Below are 19,984 nucleotides of genomic sequence, written 5' to 3'. Positions count from 1 at the left end.
TTCACCGCTCTTCTCTTGACCAACAGGAGCCTCAAAACTAAGTTTTCCACCAGACTTTACCCTACCAAAGTCGGGAAAGGCATTGCATAAACTCTTCTTTCAAGCAGAGTTCCGCTCATTTGTCTCACCCTGTCCGGTGTCATATTTGTTTCGGGGGGAGCGGATACCTGTCTTTAAACAAGTATCTATCCCCACTTCTGGGAGATCTCACCACGGTGAATTACGCCAGCAGCTCAGCTCCCTCCTGCTTCCCCTGCCGCTGGGTGAGTAGGAGAGAGTAGCGGAGGATCGCGCATGCACAGTAGGGTTCCCAGCATGAAGCCGTAAGGCTACAGTGACAGGTTCCTTTACCCGCAGTGGCAACTAAGGCACCTGACAGCTGATGGAAATATCAGCTGCAGTGCCAACATCGCTGCACAAGTGTCCTATTATTAAAAGTCAGCAGCTGCAGCATGGCCCCTTTCACACTGGGGCGGTGCGGGCGTCTGCGGCAAAACGCCGCTATTTTTAGCTTTACCGTCGTTTTAGCGGCGGTCTGCGGCTGCTAGCAGGGCAGTTTTAACCCCTGCTAGTGGCCCAAAAAGAGTTAAAACCACCCGCAAAGTGTCGCTGCGAGACTTTCCCCTTGTAACGGTGGTCAAGGTGGGTTGCCAACCAATTGTGATCCTTCTCCTTGATGCCACGCATTCTTGGGTCCTTTCACACTGATATATACTGTGTTAAACGTGCAGTAACACACTGATATATGCTGTGTTAAACGTACAGTAACTCACGCAAATATACTGTGTTAAACGTGCAGTAACACACTGATATGTAGTGCATTAAACATGCAGTAACGCACTGAAATATTCTGCGTTAAATGTGCAGTAACGCACTGATATATATTGCGTTAAACGCAAAGTAACGCATTTGCACATACTGTGTTAAACGTGTGGTAAAGCACTGATTATATATCACATTAAACATGCAGTAATGCACCAATATATACTACGTTAAACTTGCAGTAACAAACTGATATGTACTGCATTAAACGTGCAATAACACACTGAAATATACTGTGTTGAACATGCAGTAATGCAGTGAAATATACTGTATTAAACGTGCACTAATGTACTATTATATACTGCGCTACATGTGCAGTAACGCTCTGATATATGCTGTGTAAAACATGCAGTAACACACGGAAATTTACTGTGTAAAACATGCAGTAACGCACTGATATATACTGTGTTAAACCTGCACTAACGCATCGGCACATACTGCGTTAAACGTGCAGTAAAGCACCGATTATATACCACATTAAACATGCAGTAATGCACCGATATATACTGCGTTAAATGTGCAGTAACAAACTGATATGTACTGCATTAAACGTGCAATAACACACTGAAATATACTGTGTTGAACATGCAGTAATGCACTGAAATATACTGTATTAAACGTGCAGTAATGCACTGATATATACTGCGTTAAACGTGTAGTAACACTCTGAAATATACTGCATTAAACGTGCAGTAACTCACTCAAATATGCTGCATTAAATGTGCAGTAACGCACCGATATATACTGCGTTAAAAGTGCAGTAATGCACTGATATATACTGGTAAAATGTGCAGTAACACACTGATATATACTGTGTTAAACGTACAGTAATGCACTGATATATACTGCATTAAACATGCAGTAACGCACTGATATATACTGCGTTAAACATGCAGTAATACACTGATATATACTGTGTTAAACGTGCAGTTACGCACTCAAATATACTGCGTTACAAGTGCAGTAAGGAACTGATATATATATACTGCGTTAAATGTGCAGTAACGTTCTGATATATACTGCGTTAAATGTTCAGTAACACACTGATATATGCTGCAGGAAACCTGCCCTGACAAATTTAACTGACACTAAAGTAAAAAATGAATGGTCATACTACACTCACACTGAACTATCACTAGATTCACACTAAACTGATATTCTACACTGACAATAGGAGCACAATAACATACTATAGCACACTAACTCGCTAGTAGCACTGAACAGAGCCCTGTTTTATCTCACTCCACACCAATATCACACTGCAAATGGCCACTAGTGTGGGGCAGGACTAAGAGCAATGAGCAATGATTGGAAAGAGTCATCATTACTTTCTCTAATCATGGCTTTGACAGTGCTCTGTTCTTTAATTGGGCAAAGCTTTAATTTCTTCAGCCAGTCAGGGCTTCCAATGCACTGTGCAGCAGTGCTGAGAGCCTGAGACAGCCGCTCCATCCCCTCCACAGCCCAGCACTCCAATGAGCGAGGAGAGAGAAGAACAGAGAGCTGTGACTGACAGTCTGCAGCTCTGTGCTCACAGAGCTCTGAAAACCGAGTGATCTGTGATGTTCTATTGCTCGGTTCTCAGTGTAAAAGCACCGGGGGACATCGGACCGATTCTGCATCCACCTAGGAAAGTATTAATCAGGAAAAAAAATGTTTCCTTTACTTCTCTTTTAACCAATTCAGCCCCGGAAGATTTGGCTGTTCAATGACCGGAGCATTTTTTGCAATATGGCACTGCGTCGCTTCAACTGCGCGGCCATGTGACGCTGTACCCAAACAAAATTGACGTCCTTTTTTTCCCACAAATAGAGCTTTCTTTTGGTGGTATTTGATCATCTTTGCAGTGCAGCACCATAATTTTTACATTTTCTATTTATCTTCTACGGATCAGCCAAACGGTGTCTGCTGCAGTATGTTTTTATTATTAGTTATGAAGTTCCAGCTGACAGTGTGAGAGTACCACCTTTTATTCAAGTGAAAGATATAACATCAACATGTCAGGAAAGAAAATAATTCAAAAACAAAGTCACTAAGTTGGAAAAAGGATCCCCCCCTTGTGTCAGTATTTTGATGAAGCACCTTTTGCTTTAATTCCAACCTTTAGTCTGTTGTGATATGTCTCTACTAACTTTGCACATCTATACTGCAATATTTGCCCACTCTTATTTGCAGTGGGCAAATAGTTAAATTTGATGGTGACTGTTTGTGGACTGCAGTCTTCAAGTCATTCCACAGATTTTCAATGGAGTTTAAGTCTGGGCTCTGACTGGCCATGCTAGGACATTCACCTTTTTTCTCTTTCAACCACTGTGTGGTCGTTTTTGTTGTATGCTTTCGGTCATTGTCATGTTGAAAGGTAAACCATCCCATTGACAACTTTTTGGCAGAGGACAGCAGCTTTTCCACAAGAATTTGATGGTATTTTGCCCCATCCATTTTTCTTTCTATCCTGACAAGTGCTCCAGTCCCTGCTGCAGGGAAACACCCCCATAACAGCAGGATATGACCACCTCCATGCTTTACTCTAGGAATGGTGATACTTGGATGGTGAGCTGTATTGGATTTCCGCCAAACATATTGTTTGTTGTTGAGGCCAAATAATTAAATTTTAATCTCATCTGACCAGAACACCTTTTTCCATGTGGCCTCAGAATCTTCAAGGTACATTTTGGCAAAGTTCAGTCTTGACTGCATATGGCCTTTTTTGAGCATTGGCTTTTTTCTTGCAGCCCTCCCATAGAAGCCACATTTGTGGAGAATTTGTGATATTGTTGTCACATGCACACAATGATCACTGTTTTGTCATAAATTCATGCAACTACTTCAGAGTTGCTGTAGGCCTCTTGGTAGCTTCTCTGATCAGTTTCCCCCTGGCTATTTCATTCAGTATTGAGTGATGTCCTGCTCCAGGAAGGGTCGGTGTTGTATCAAATACCGTCCACTTCTTAATAATAGACTTCACTGTGTTTGTAGGCATTAATAAAGCCTTTGAAATGTTTTTGTATCCATCTCCTGACTTGTGCCTGTCCATGACTTTATTCCAGAGAACTTTTGACAGTGCCCTGCCACCAATAGTTGATTGTTTGCTTCGGTTTCACTACCAAGGATTTAATTGCTCCAGGATAGCTCTTTTCATGCTCTTTTCATGATCACAGTTGAAATTCGGATGGCTTTGTGTGCCATTGAGAAGGTGATTAGCTAGACCTGATTGAGTTTACAAGTCATTTTTGATAGGTGATCCTTTTTCCAATTCAGTGACTTTTTTGTTTTTGTTTACATGTTGGTGTTATATTTTTTACTTGTATGTTGTATGTTTCACAGGTGTCTGTCTTCATATCAGTCTGCAAAGCAACAAAATGTAATTATTTTAAAGAGGGGTTGATTCTTTTCTATACCCGTTGTATATGTCTACTTACCTTAATACAGGTTCTTTCTTTGAACTATTGCACAGTGTAATGAGGACTTGTTAATCATATTTGTGTTTCTGCACCCTGATATCCAATTATTTTTATGATGGGCATCATTAAGATCATACACTGACCTAATTTTGGTCTGAGACTGCCACCGGCTGCTGCTGACTCCAAATTTTTTGGGGAGCATGTTACACTTCGGCAGTGGGGTTGGATGGTGGGAGTGCATAGGAGGAGGTTTTTTGCTAAAGTTGGACACAGCAGCACAAGGGACATGTCACACAAGGTAAGTAATGTCCCTTGAACTTATTTCTAATGTCTGGCGTCTGTTGACTGGGCATGCTGAAAAACTAGCATTCGATTGCTAGTTGCAAGGTATAGGGATCTGTCTTTTTATTTTCATTCAACCTGCTGTGTACCCAGCTTTAGGCTTGAAGGTGATATTAAAGCTTTTCATCTTTTACAATTAAAATAAACATGTTCTACTTACCTGCTCTGTGCAATGGTCTTATGAAGAGCAGCCCTGGCCATCCTCTTTGGGATCTCCTGCCAGCCCTCTGGGCTCCTCCTCTTCTTGTGCCACCATAGGAAGCCGCTTCTTATAGTGGCACACATGCAGGCTCCATGCCAAGCCCTGCTGTCTGTGTCTATTGACACAGACAGCACGGCTCAGCCTTGCCCCTTGCTCTCTTGTCATAGGATTTGATTGACAGGAGCAAGAGCCAATGGCTCCCACTGTTATCAATCTGCCCAGTAAGGAGGGACAAAGCCAGTATAGCCGCTGCTCTCATGCACATCGCTGGATCAAGATCAGGCTGAGGTAAGCACAAGGGGGCTGGGGGAATGACCCTATGCAACAGAAGGATTTTTATCTTAATGCATAGAATGCATAAAGGTTCAGCACCTGAAGGCTTTAGAACCACTTTATCTGGTGCTTGAGTTGAGTAGGGCTGCAACTAACGATTATTTTCATAATCGATTAGTTGGCCGATTATTGTTTCGATTAATCGGTTAATAACCTTAAAAAAAAAAGTGGGTCAAATTGATGTTCATTTTCAACCACAGTGAAGGGAAAGTTTGGAAATAATAGAAAACTTCTCGGTCAAAGGAATTTTCAGACAGTATATGTGTATTTTGTTCAGAAATGAAGTGAAAATTTCAAACAAAATTCTTTCATTCAGCGAATGTACAATGATTTTTCATCTGAATATTCTCACCTAAAAATTGATCCGTGAGGCCAGCATAAGGCTCGGTACACACCTATGCAGTTTTTGCCCCATGATCTGTTTCTGCTGTGCTTTTTTTGCTGTGCATTTTGATTTTTGCGCACGTGATTTTACTGCAATTGGCGTTTTTTGCGTTTTTTTGGGCAGATTAAAAAACACAAATTGCCACAAAAACACATTATGGTCTTTTCTGCAGCTTCTCCATTGAAGCATATTGAACCAAAAAAGCACCATTTTGCGTTAAAAGTCCCTGACCCTTTCCAAATATGCTGAAAAAAGCACAGATCTGAACGTGTCCTATAGGAAACCATGTAAATGAACTGTTGTGCGTTTCTGCAAAAAGCACCAATAAACACATAGATGTGAACCAGGCCTAAGACGTTAAGTAACATAATGGGGTTAAAAAGACTAAAATTAGCCCTTTATAGTACAAAAAAGAAGATAATCACTACTGTAAGGGGTTCATTTGTTTACTGTACAACAGTGAAAGTAATATTTACAGTAGTGATTATATTTTTGTACTATAAAGAGCTCATTTTATTTTATTTTTTAACCCCATTATATTACTGACTGATTAATCGATTATTAAATTAATCGATTACTATTTTCATAATCTATTAGTTAATCGATTCGTTGTTTCAGCCCTAGAGTTGAGTTTCTCTTTATTGGATATGTATTTTCCTTGTTCAAGTGTTTTATTAAAGATCATCAGAAAACATTGAATGTAATCAGTAAAGAGAAAAAAATTACATGATAACATTAAGATAATCTTATTACAGGAAAGTAATAGTAGTAGTTAGCTATTTAAACAACATTATATACAGTGGGGCAAAAAAGTATTTGTCAGCCACCAATTGTGCAAGTTCTCCCACTTAAAAAGATGAGAGAGGCCTGTAATTGTCATCATAGGTATACCTCAACTATGAGAGACAAAATGTGGAAACAAATCCAGACAATCACATTGTCTGATTTTTGAAAGAATTTATTTGCAAATTATGGTGGAAAATAAGTATTTTGTCAATATCAAAAGTTCATCTCAATACTTTGTTATATATCCTTTGTTGGCAATGACAGAGGTCAAACGTTTTCTGTAAGTCTTCACAATGTTGTCACACACTGTTGCTGGTATGTTGGCCCATTCCTCCATGCAGATCTCCTCTAGAGCAGTGATGTTTTGGGGCTGTCGCTGGGCAACACAGACTTTCAACTCCCTCCAAAGGTTTTCTATGGGGTTCAGATTTGGAGACTGGCTAGGTCACCCCAGGACCTTGAAATGCTTCTTACAAAGCCACTTCTTTGTTGCCTGGGCGGTGTGTTTGGGATCATTGTCATGCTGAAAGACCCAGTCATGTTTCACCTTCAATGCCCTTGCTGATGGGAGCAGGTTTTCACTCAAAATCTCACAATACATGGCCCCATTCATTCTTTCATGTACACAGATCAGTCGTCCTGTAGCCTTTGCAGAGAAACAGCCCCAAAGCATGATGTTGCCACCCCCAATGCTTCACAGTAGGTATGGTGGTCTTTGGTTGCAACTCAGCATTCTATCTCCTCCAAACACGAGTTGTGTTTCTACCAAACAGTTCTTCTTTGGTTTCATCTGACCATATGACATTCTCCCAATCCTCTTCTGGATCATCCAAATGCTCTCTAGCAAACCTCAGATGGGCCCTGACATTTACTGGCTTAAACATGGGGACATGTCTGGCACTGCAGGATCTGAGTCCCTGGCGGCATAGAGTGTTACTGATTGTAGCCTTTGTTACGTTGGTCCCAGCTCTCTGCAGGTAATTCACTAGGTCCCCCGTGTGGTTCTGGGATTTTTGCTCACTGTTCTTGTGATCATTTTGACCCCGGGGGGGAGATCTTGCGTGGAGCCCCAGATTGAGGGAGATTATCAGTGGTCTTGTATGTCTTCCATTTTCTAATTATTGCTCCCACAGTTGATTTCTTCACACCAAGCGGCTTGCCTATTGCAGATTCAGTCTTCCCAGCCTGGTGCAGGTCTACAATTTTGTTTCTGGTTTCCTTTGACAGCTCTTTGGTCTTCACCATAGTGGAGTTTGGAGTGTGACTGTTTGAGGTTGTGGACAGGTGTCTTTTATACTGATAAGTTCAAACAGGTGCCATTAATACAGGTAATTAGTGGAGGACAGAGGAGCCTCCTAAAGAAGATACAGGTCTGTTAGAGCCAGAAATCTTGCTTGTTTGTAGGTGACCAAATACTTATTTTCCACCATAATTTGCAAATAAATTATTTCAAAGATCAGACAATGTGATTGTCTGGATTTGTTTCCACATTTTGTCTCTCATAGTTGAGGTATACCTATGATGACAATTACAGGCCTCTCTCATTTTTTTAAGTGGGAGAACTTGCACAATTGGTGGCTGGCTAAATACTTTTTTGCATACTTTTTATGACTCTACATAAAATAAAAATGTATGTAGAGTCACCAGTATGTTTGATGCTCTTTTCAATAGTGGAACATTATGGTTAATATGCCGCTGATTTGTGGCCTAATATCAGCATAATATTATAGTACAGTGATGGCGAACCTTGGCACTCCAGATGTTTTGGAACTACATTTCCCATGATGCTCCACTGTACTGCAGAGTGCATGAGCATCATGGGAAATGTAGTTGCAAAACATCTGGGGTGCCAAGGTTCGCCATCACCGTTATAGTATGTCAACCAACTATAGTGGAGTTTACCTGAATTAAAAAAAAAGGTACTATGAAAAATAAGGTGGGGAAGGGGTTTACAGAAAGAAAGCAAGTAGGAAGAGAGAGGGATAGGAGGTCCCCGAAGGTAGGTTACTCCCAGAGAGTAATGATACATCAACACATTAAATACTCATCTACCATGGTAAAAGTACTTGGTCTTCAAAGTCTAGTAGCAATGTTTAATTCATGGTTTCAATAGATTAATAAACTTTTTTAGACTGTTTTCATCTAAAGCTTCCATCTTTGCATGTAACAGAGTTTGGTTCATTCTATGTTTGGTATCGGCTAAATTCAAAGTAGGTGTTTGGATATGTGTTTTCATGTTTTAAACCTTTTTGTGTCTTCAGGAAAGACTGCCTTGTGAGTTCTTCAGTGAATGATAACACAGACAATGCCTCAAAGCCAGAAAAGCCAAAAGCATGACACTCTACACTATTTCCTGGAAAATCACAGAACTGGCTGAATGAATGGACCATGGAGCCCACAGCACAGAGCCCTGAAAGTACAGGAATTTGACAGAGAGGTCACAATATATAACGAGGATGAGCACTTTCTCCATTGCATAGTAATTATTTTAACTTGCATAGCACAATAAAATATTGCCTCCTCTTAGGTCATGAGAAAATAAGCAGTTTAATTGGTTATATGTAAATGTATTGCTAAATAGAGGCATGTTGTTTCCTGAAAATCCAAAGCAAAAGGTGCAGTGTGTAAAAAAACAAAACAAATCTCTACTTTTTTCTATGCATGGGGGATTGGGGACAAGTGTAAATATATATGTACATTTCTATCTTAAGCACATGTGTGCACAAAACATGAAAATAAGAGCATTTATATATATAGCATTTATGATGAACAAGCCTCCTGCACTCTTGGACCGCTCAGTTGGCACTTGCCACCTCCCATATAATACTTTCCCATGCAACAGAAAGCCTTTAAAATTGTCTTGGCCTTATAACTAATGACTGTCTACACTGCAGTAACTGCCTGGGCATTATTGCTGCTTTCTCTATGAATGTAATAAAGGCTTAGCCTTTACTAAAAGTTGTTGCTGTATTTATTAATTGCATGTAATTATGGTCATTTGTAAACTAAAATCTCCTGACTGATTTTTAACGCCCCCCTGAGAATAATAAGAAATCACGCTAGGTCTTCTCGGTTTGATGGGAAGTTCGTTAGTGGGCTATTGCCTTTCACTTTAGAAATATTTAGAGTGCCATTTAATCTGAGAGATGAAATCTGGTTTTGCAGCTCATTCACGATTTAGTGCTGCTGGTTAAAGGTGTAATATTAGTTCATTTTCATTGTTCTCAATGGAGGTACTGGACTCAGTGTCTCAGGGACTTTGTTTTAAGCTCACCTTTAAGTAGAAAAAAAGCATATTTTTGCAGGTAAAAAGTGCATTTCTTTTTTTGTTACACAAGAGTATTGCACCCATGATCAGTGTTTTGCAGGTGCAGTGTCAGGCACCTGCACACTCTCCCTCTAGCTTTATGCTCATACCTCCATATGGGCTGTTAGAAAGCTGGAAGAATATTCAATAGAGCATGGATGCACTGATCAAGCACACTCATAGCCCATTGAGAACTACAAGCTGTGTGCTGCTGTGGAAGATGGGCTTGTAGTTTATTCATTCACAAATCTCAAAATGAATGATACAGCTACATGCATTGAGCCCTGCACATCCAGTCCAATTTTAAATATGACAGCAGCTGCAACAGGGAGGAACCGCCACGTGGTGTCACATGGAGGGAGGGAGGGTCTCTGAGGCTGAGGGGGTTCAGTCCTAAATATGAGTGTAACATGTTGGTAAATATGAACCTATCCTTTAACCTAAAGAACCACTTAAGTAGTATGATGTGCATTAACTAGAACAGGAAGTATGGTCATTAACCACTTGGTGACCGCCAGCAGAACATTTACAGCTCATAGGTGGCTCACAAGTATGTCTCAGTGCACATGCGCCTCCCCTGGGGCATGCAGAATTGCACTCTGCAACCGGGATTGTGGTGCTTGGTGTCTGGCCGCTATGATTGCTCAGATACCATGTGAATCCATTAATGACATCATTGTTTACTACTAAGTGTGATTGGTCACCAGTGATCACATGGTACTTGCGCCAATCACAGCACCCTGTACCATGTGATAGCATCACAATAGTAAACAATGAGCCATGAAAGAAAGCCATCCATGACAGTTCAAACAATTGCTGTTACAGTGATCACTGTAACAAGTAATCACAGTGTAAAAAAAATAAAAAATCTCTGATCACTCCTCTCAGAGTAGTACAGTGTCACTATGGTGAGATGTGATGAGAGTATGTAAAAAAAAAAAAAGTTAAAAGCTTTTTCCTTTTCTTTACATAATGTCACCAGTCGGTATCTCAGATCACCACCGCACCAGTCATATGACAACACTGTACTGCACTGGTGACAGCACAGAAAAAAATAGTGGGAAAACATTTTTTATTTAATTTCTTAATGAAATTTCTTGTGACAAGAAATTACATCTTCAAAAAACCTTCCATGCATCTTACTAAATATCACTGTTTTACAAAAAATGAGTCATTTGGTTGGTTTTTGTTCTGTCCTGGCCTTTTTAGGGCCTCAAGAAATGATAGGTCTTCAGTATATCAGGACTGTTCAATTTTCAAATACGGTACATATACCATAGTTTATAGACTCTATAACCTTCACACAGACTAAATAATCTCTTGAGGGATTAATAAAATAGTCTGAACCTGATTTGTCATTTTTACCAAAAAAATGTAGCAGACCACTTTTTGGCATAAATTTATGAAGAAAGATTATTTGAAAAATGTTATAACAGAAACAGCATAGCAATAGCAACAAATAAAAAAAGCCACTGGTGATTAAATACCACCAAAAAAAGCACTATTCATGTGAAAAAATATATATACATTTAATTTGAGTACAGTGTTGCAAGACTGAGCAGTGTTAAATAGCTAAAAAATGCCCTGGTCATGAAGAGGGTAAAACCTTCCAGAGGTCGAGCGGTTAAGAATCAGAACAGATAAACCTAGATGAAGTGGTTTTCACGATTGGTTGCTGTCATTGTAGCGTCTTTGGACAGATGATGTACCAACAGTGCATAATCAACAGTAATGATCTGGCACCAAAGGTGTAGTCATAAAACACTGCAATGATACTTGAAAATATTTATATCAGAAACCTTATTATTTGGTTGACATGATTGTATTACATTGCATAATTAAAACTTTCTACTATTCCAGCAAAGGTGGCTCTTTAGACGGTCGCCTGGGGCCTCGTGGTCACCTAACGCATTACCCCAGTTTTGAGGGACAGGGGACCTTAACGCTGCTATGTTCAGGTAGCATTAAGAGCCCCGTCACACTCACCTCTCACATAATCCAAGACTTCTAGAGCTCTGGAGCTTGCTTTTCCCATTATTGGTGTGAGTAGGGCCTCATGCCTACGTTTTGCCTAAGGCCTCACAAAGCCTAGAGCCACCTCAGATTTCCAGTCCTGATAATAAGTAATTTTGTGAAAGAAATCAGAAAGAAAGCTGAATGATTAACCTAAAGTCTCCAGATTCTCCTTCTCCATTCTCCTTCCTCCTCTTTATAGTGTGTGCCTGTGGTTGAGGAATTACAAATCAGTTACAAAAACGTTTCTTTAGTTTTGGAAAGAGTGTGGAGGGTTTAGAAAACTGGTCACTTATTTTATTGCTGCATTCCCAGTACTGTATTTGCCCTCTCGTAGTAGTTATGTTTACTATTGTCACTAAGAGTAAAAGTAAAAGAAAATTCTAAATGTTGGGTTTTACCTGAACAGGAGTAGAGGGGAAATTTTCATATGGGGACACTAGTTCTGGTGAATACCAGGGATTCCCTCCATTTGAAAGGATTCCCACTCACTTCTTCCTGTTTTGGTTATGGGAAAGGATGTGAAGAGGAATGTCCCCAATGGGACACCAATGGCAAAAGAAGATCTAACAGAGGTTATAATCCTTCCATACTTTAGCCAAAATGAAAAGAAGGTTTTGCTTTTAGTTTTACTTTAGGTTCACATCCAGGACCAACTAGATTCCATACATACTTGCAGCAGTTGAATATTTGAAGTGTTACTAAACCCACAGCAGTAAAATCAGTCTGTATATGTAGTAAAGCATGCTTGTTATGCTCACAGTGGGACCCAAGGGGTTAATACACCGTAAGAAAAAGAAAAGAAAAGTTGTTTAATCCTGTCTTCTATGATCTTCCCCTTCTTCCACTGTCCCCAATCCATCTCCTGATAAGACAAAGCCTTTGGAGTCACACTGAAGATGCTTAATTTTCTTGGGAGAGTGCGTGTGATCAGCACAGGGCCAATCAGCTCTGTCTGAACGGAGGTTCAGGGGTCCTTCAGCCTCATAGGACAATCAGGGGGAATGAAAACTCCCCCTACAAGCTTTAACCAGACACTGATAAAAGTCACAAGACTGCTGATGAGAAAGGGTATTTTGCAGTTTTTAGCTGTACTGTGGGAGAGCAGATATAGTGAATGCAGGGTTCTGGGTTTAGTAACACTTTAATTGCAGCTTACAAAATGATAGGGATAAAAGGGCCGGGGGTGCAATTTTGGTCATTTTGGACCCATTTCGGGATAAAAGGGCCAGGGGTGCAATCTTTGGTAATTTTTTAACCCATTTCGGGATAAAAGGGCTGGGGGTGCAATCTTGGTCATTTTGGACTCATTTTAGGATAAAAGGGCCGGGTGTGCAATTTTGGTCATTTTGGACCCGTTTTGGGATAAAAGGGCCGGGAGTGCAATTTTGGTCATTGTAGCCCATTTTGGGATAAAAGGGCCAGGTGTGCAATTTTGGTAATTTTGGACCCATTTTGGGATAAAAGGGCCGGGTGTGTGTCAAGTCACCTGAGACCAGGTGACAGATGCACTCCGTAGGAGTCGGAAGTGCACCGCTAGGTAGTGGACCTTAGGACTGACTGCTGCGGATTGTACCCAGGGAGAGTCAGGACACAGGTCTACAGGATCACTAACACAGATCCCAATGGAAGCTGGAGCGTAGATTCCCCAGGGCGCGGAGTCTAAGAGCCAGCGGGTGTTCACCAGAGCCTCCAGAGGTGAGGATGGACTTCGCTGCAGTCTGGCTCCAGGTCGCGGCCCCTAGGGTCTCACATCTCACGCTCACAGTAGACTACAGGAGAAGGAAGCAGCAGGCTGGAATGACAAGGATAGTAAGGGGATACGGTAGAGGTCAGGGCAACTACCAGACAGGAACAACAGAGTACACACCAAAGGTTCAGGGTCACAGGCAGACAGGGATGGTCAGGGACATGCAAAAAGGTCAAGGTCACAAGCAGACAGGAATCGTTGAGAACACGCCAAGGTCGGTAACAGAGTCAAACATAGAGCACACGGCAAGCAGGAACCAGGAAGCCAAACACACAATGAATACACAATGGTTGATCAGCACTGTTGGCTTGCAGTGCACAGGTTAATATAGGGTTCCCTGATAGGGCCTGGGGTGGAGCCATGCTTAGAGGAGAGGTTATAAAAACCACCAGGTGGAAGTGGCTGGCCTCTTAGTCAGAACACATGAGGGGAGGTAAGCAACCAGAAGAAGATCACTGCATAACCATGACAGTACCCTCCCTCTTACGAGGCCTCCCCCTCCCCCGCCTGGGTCCAGGCTTAAAGGGAAACTCCAGATGGAACCTCCTCAACAGACGAGGAGCAAAGACCTCAGATGCAGCGATCCAAGACTTCTCCTCAGGGCCAAACCCTTTCCAATGTACGAGGTACTGAAGAATGCCTTTACGGAGCCGGGAATCCAAAACTTGACTAACCTCATATTTTAGATTATCCTCAGAGACCGGAACCGAGGTAGGGAGAGGACGAGAGGACTTGAAGACTAAAGGCTTTTTAGGAAGGGGTAAGGGCATGAGAAGATCAGGAGTCTGAGCAGGGTCCCTCAGACCCTTAAAGATGAGCTGAACATCCAGCACAGGACCACCAGACTGGGCAGGGGTCAGTGGATCCCTGAGGTCAGGTTGGTTAGAAGGTGACATGTCACAAGAGTCAAGCTGGATAGCTGAAACACAAACAGAATGCAGAGAGCCCTGAGAAAAAGATTGAAAACCCCGCCTGGCCAAATGAGGCAGTCTATCCAAAGGATGGATTGAGCCTCTTAAACGGGTTTGAATGGACATAGTAGCAGTAGGGTGAGGCCAGGTTACAGAAGGTCCTGAACAAGAAGCAGGAAGCTCATTGGGCATGGGCTGAACTGGCATAACTGGTGCAAGGGGCCGACTGAATAGTATTGTCAGGTGTAGCGACCATCTCAATCGCATCACAAGGCATAGCGACTCTGGAACTTGCAGACAAGTTAGCCTGGCTGTGCATCCAAGGGAGATTAGGGACAGGCAAAGGTAAATGGCCATGCAAACTGGAGTGAAAGATCGACTCAGGTTCACAGGTGAGCCCCTCATCCAGAGTACCACATGACCCAGAGAGTGCACCAGTCCGACTATTGCAGGACACATCCCAGAGATCGCTATATACAGCGGGAAAAGCAGAAGATACTAGGATGGTGGAAACAGGAAGTTTCTCTTTTGGGGTACCCTTGAGTAGGCAGGAAGAGGAACAGGAGGAACCCCAAGCCAGGATCTGTCCAGCAGACCAGTCAACGTGTGGAGAATGGAGCCGTAACCAAGGAAGACCTAATATGATAGGAGATGAAGCCTTAGGTAAGACACGGAAGGATATCCACTCCTGGTGGAGTGTCCCTACTGACATCTTAACAGGAAGGGTCTGGAAGCGGATAGGGCCCCCTGGGAGAACAGTGCCATCAATCGCCAAGACCACCAATGGCGTTGTAAGGGGCAAAAGGGTAAGTCTCATGGAGGATGCAGTTTCCCAATCCATGAAATTGGCAGTGGCTCCAGAATCCAGATGTGCTGAGACCGAACGAGAGGAAGCACCGACATGAAGCAACGCAGAAAGGAGAAAACAAGAAGGTGAAGGTGATATTTCAGGGTCTAATACTCCACCTTCCAGATGTATTTGCCCTGAGCATTTTTCCAGACGAAGAGAACAAGTGTCACGGAAATGACCTTTGGCCCCACAATAGAGGCATAGGCCCAGAGTTCTGCGCCTAGCGCGTTCTTCGGGAGATAACTTTGTCCAGCCCAACTGCATAGGTTCCTCAGCAGGCAGGGGGTGCTCCTCGGATCGAAGAGAAGGGACTGGGAGCTCAGGCTGCCTAAAGAATGGGGAGTGCTGGTGTCTTTTCCATGGCCCTCTCCTGAAAGCGAATATCGATCTGGTTACACAAGATGATGACACTGTCCAGATCAGAAGGAAGGGATCTTCCTGCTAATTCATCCTTCACTCTATCAGAGAGGCCATGTAAAAAGGTTGCAACTAGGGCCTCCTTATTCCAGCTCAATTCAGCTGTGCGGATACGGAACTGAGGAGCATACTGTCCCACAGAAGCGGACTCTTCACTGTGATGTAAAAGAGCGATAGCCACTGAGGAGACACAACCCGGTTCCTTGAAGATATTCCGAAAAAGTTTCAAGAAATCAAACAGGCTAGAAACCACTGGATCATTTAGTTCCCACAGAGGGGCAGCTGATGGGACAGGAAGTGTTGGGGCTAAAGTTCAAAATGAATTGTGCACTGGCTAAGGAACCCCCTGCAAGCCTTGGAGTCCCCAGAGAAAGGGGCCGGAGCTGGTAGTTGTAATGAATGTGTGGGCATGACTGATGAGATAGGTGCAGCAGCAGATAGCGGTTGAGGTTGTTGAACCGGGGGTCCTAATGAGGCCTGAACCTGTTCAACACGGGATGCCAAATCCTGAAGGAATTGCATCACCTGGGTTTGATGCGATTCTTGGGTCTCAAGTCTGCGAACTAAGCCCTGCAATGGATCATCTGCGGGTAGCGGCACATCAGCTGGGTCCATGGCTGATCAAACTGTCAGGTCACCTGAGACCAGGTGACATATGCACTCCGTAGGAGTCAGAAGTACACCGCTAGGTAGTGGACCTTAGGACTGACTGCTGCGGATTGTACCCAGGGAGATTCAGGACACAGGTCTACAGAATCACTAACACAGATCCCAATGGGAGCTGAAGCATAGATTCCGCAGGGCTCGGAGTCTAAGAGCCAGTGGGTGTTCGCCAGAGCCTCCAGTGGTGAGGATGGACTTTGCTGCAGTCTAGCTCCAGGTCGCGGCCCCTAGGGTCTCACAGCTCATGCTCACAGTAGACTACAGGAGAAGGAAGCAGCAGGCTGGAACGACAAGGATAGTAAGGGGATACGGTAGAGGTCAGGGCAACTAGCAGACAGGAACAACAGAGTACACGCCAAAGGTTCAGGGTCACAGGCAGACAGGGATGGTCAGGGACAGGCAAAAAGGTCAAGGTCACAAGCAGACAGGAATCATTGAGAACACGCCAAGGTCGGAAACAGAGTCAAACATAGAGCACATGGCAAGCAGGAACCAGGAAGCCAAACACACAATAAATACACAATGGTTGATCAGCACTGTTGGCTTGCACTGCACAGGTTAATATAGGGTTCCCTGATAGGGCCTGGGGTGGAGCCATGCTTAGAGGAGAGGTTATAAAAACCACCAGGTGGAAGTGTCTGGCCTCTTAGTCAGAACACATGAGGGGAGGTAAGCAACCAGAGGAAGATCACTGCATAACCATGACAGTGTGCAATTTTGGTAATTTTGGACCCATTTTGGGATAAAAGGGCCGGGGGTGCAATTTTGGTAATTTTGGACCCATTTTGGGATAAAGGGGCCGGGGGTGCAATTTTGGTCATTTTTAACCCATTTTGGGATAAAAGGTCTGGGGGTGCAATTTTGGTCATTTTGGACCCATTTTGGAATAAAAGTGTTGGGGGTGCAATTTTGGTCATTTTGGACCCATTTTGGTATAAAAGATCCGGGGGTGCAATTTTGGTCATTTTTAGCCAATTTTGCAATTTTGGTCAATTTGGACCCATTTTGGGATAAAAGGGCCAGGGGTGCAATTTTGGTCATTTTGGACCCATTTCGGGATAAAAGGTCCGGGGGGTGCAATTTTGGTAATTTTGGACCCATGTCGGGGTAAAAGGGACAGGGGTGAAATTTTGGTCATTTGGGACCCATTTCGGAGTAAAAGCGCCGGGGGTGCAATTTTGGTCATTTTTAACCCATTTTGGGACAAAAGGTCCAGGGGTGCAATTTTGGTCATTTTTAACCCATTTTGGAATAAAAGAGCCAGGGGTGCAAATTTGGTCATTTTTAGCCCATTTTGGGATAAAAAGGCAGGGGGTGCTATTTTAGTAATTTTTAATCCATTTTGGGATAAAAGGGCCGGGGGGTGCAATTTTGGTCATTTTGGACCCATTTTGGGAAAAAAGGGCCAGGGTGCAATTTTTGTAATTTTGGACCCATTTTGGGATAAAAGGGCAGGGGTGCAATTTTGGTCATTTTTAGCCCATTTTGGGATAAAAGGGCCGGGGTGCAGTTTTGGTCATTTTGGACCCATTTTGGGATAAAAGGGCCGGGGTGCAATTTTGGTCATTTTGGACCCATTTCGGGATAAAAGGTCGGGGGGTGCAATTTTGGTCATTTTAACCCTTTTTGGGATAAAAAGTCTGGGGGTGCAATTTGGTCATTTTGGACCCATTTTGGGATAAAAGGGCCGGGGGTGCAATTTTGGTCATTTTGGACCCATTTTGGGATAAAAGGGACGGGGGAGCAATTTTAGTCATTTTGGACCCATTTTGGGATAAAAGGGCAGGGGTGCAATTTTGGTCATTTTTAGCCCATTTTGGGATAAAAGGGCCGGGGTGCCATTTTGGTAATTTTTAGCTCATTTTGGGATAAAAGGGCCGTGGGTGCAATTTTGGTCATTTTGGACCCATTTTGGGATAAAGGGTTCGGGGGAGCAATTTTGGTCATTTTGGACCCATTTTGGGATAAAAGGGCCGGGGGTGCAATTTTGGTCATTTTGGACCCATTTTGGGATAAAAGGGCCGGGGGTGCCATTTTGGTAATTTTTAGCCCATTTTGAGATAATAGAGCCGGGAGTGCAATTTTGGTCATTTTGGACCCATTTTGGGATAAAAGGGCAATTTTGGTAATTTTTAGCACATTTTGGCCCTTTTATTCCAAAATGGGTCCAAAATGACCAAAATTGCACCCCGGACCTTTTATCCCAAAATGGGCTAAAAATGACCAAAATTGCAATGTGCAATTTTGGTGATTTTCGACCAATTTTGGGATAAAAGGGCCGGGGGTGCAATTTTGGTCATTTTTAGCCCATTTTGGGATAAAAGGGCCGGGGTGCCATTTTGGTAATTTTTAGCTCATTTTGGGATAAAAGGGCCGTGGGTGCAATTTTGGTCATTTTGGACCCATTTTGGGATAAAGGGTCCGGGGGAGCAATTCTGGTCATTTTAAGCCCATTTTGGGATAAAAGGTCCGGGGGTGAAATTTTGGTCATTTTGAACCCCATTTTGGGATAAAAGGGCCGGGGGTGCAATTTTGGTCATTTTTAGCCCATTTTGGGATAAAAGGGTCGGGGGTGCAATTTTGGTCATTTTGGAACCATTTTGGGGTAAAAGGGCCGGGGGTGCAATTTTGGTCATTGTTAGCCCATTTTGGGATAAAAGGGCCTGGGGGTCCAATTTTGGTCATTTTGGGCCCATTTTGAGATAAAAGGGCCGGGGGTGCAATTTTGGTAATTTTAGCCCATTTTGGGATAAAGGGGCCTGGGTGCAATTTTGGTAATTTTTAGCCCATTTTGGGACAAATGGGCCGGGGGTGCAATTTTGGTCCTTTTGGAACCATTTTGGGATAAAAGGGCCGGGGGTGCAATTTTGGTCATTTTTAGCCCATTTTGGGATAAAAGGGCCGGGGTGCAATTTTGGTCATTTTGGACCCATTTTGGGATAAAAGGGCCGGGGGTGCAATTTTGGTCATTTTTAGCCCATTTTGGGATAAAAGGGCCGGGGGTGCAATTTTGGTCCTTTTGGAACCATTTTGGGATAAAAGGGCCGGGGGTGCAATTTTGGTCATTTTGGACCCATTTTCGGATAAAAGGGCCGGGGGTGCAATTCTGGTCATTTTAAGCCCATTTTCGGATAAAAGGGCCGGGGTGCAATTTTGGTCATTTTGGACCCATTTTGGGATAAAAGGGCCGGGGGTGCAATTTTGGTCATTTTTAGCCCATTTTGGGATAAAAGGGCCGGGGGTGCAATTTTGGTCCTTTTGGAACCATTTTGGGATAAAAGGGACGGGAGTGCAATTTTGGTCATTTTGGACCCATTTTGGGATAAAAAGGGCTGGGGGTGCAATTTTGGTCATTTTGGACCCATTTTCGGATAAACGGGCCGGGGGTGCAATTCTGGTCATTTTAAGCCCATTTTCGGATAAAAGGTCCGGGGGTGCAATTTTGGTCATTTTGAACCCCAATTTGGGATAAAAGGGCCGGGGGTGCAATTTTGGTCATTTTGGACCCATTTCGGGATAAAAGGGCCGGGGGTGCAATTTTGGTCATTTTGAAACCTTTTGGGATAAAAGGGCCGGGGGTGCAATTTTGGTCCTTTTGGAACCATTTTGGGATAAAAGGGCCGGGGGTGCAATTTTGGTCATTGTTAGCCCATTTTGGGATAAAAGGGCCTGGGGGTCCAATTTTGGTCATTTTGGGCCCATTTTGAGATAAAAGGGCCGGGGATGCAATTTTGGTCATTTTTAGCCCATTTTGGGATAAAGGGGCCTGGGTGCAATTTTGGTCATTTTTAGCCCATTTTGG

At 43.1% G+C, this 19,984-nt stretch overlaps 1 protein-coding gene across 3 annotated transcripts in view; it reads left to right on the top strand.

Annotated features, from left to right (window-relative positions):
• Nucleotides 1-9,229, top strand: part of SCN4B (sodium voltage-gated channel beta subunit 4) — a 127,356-nt gene extending 118,127 nt beyond the window's left edge. For all 3 annotated transcript variants that reach the window (XM_077456870.1, XM_077456868.1, XM_077456869.1), the window contains exon 6: nucleotides 8,533-9,229. In XM_077456870.1, the coding sequence (XP_077312996.1) occupies nucleotides 8,533-8,608 (76 nt within the window). In that variant the 3' untranslated portion in view covers nucleotides 8,609-9,229. The remainder of the gene's footprint in view (nucleotides 1-8,532) is intronic.
• Nucleotides 9,230-19,984: the final 10,755 nt, after the last annotated feature.

This window comes from Lithobates pipiens, unplaced genomic scaffold (assembly GCF_037356315.1).
Source record: "Lithobates pipiens isolate NorthernLeopardFrog02 unplaced genomic scaffold, aLitPip1_a1.2 Scaffold_27, whole genome shotgun sequence".
Taxonomy (NCBI): domain Eukaryota; kingdom Metazoa; phylum Chordata; class Amphibia; order Anura; family Ranidae; genus Lithobates; species Lithobates pipiens.
This window is presented reverse-complemented; position numbering and strand designations above follow the sequence as displayed.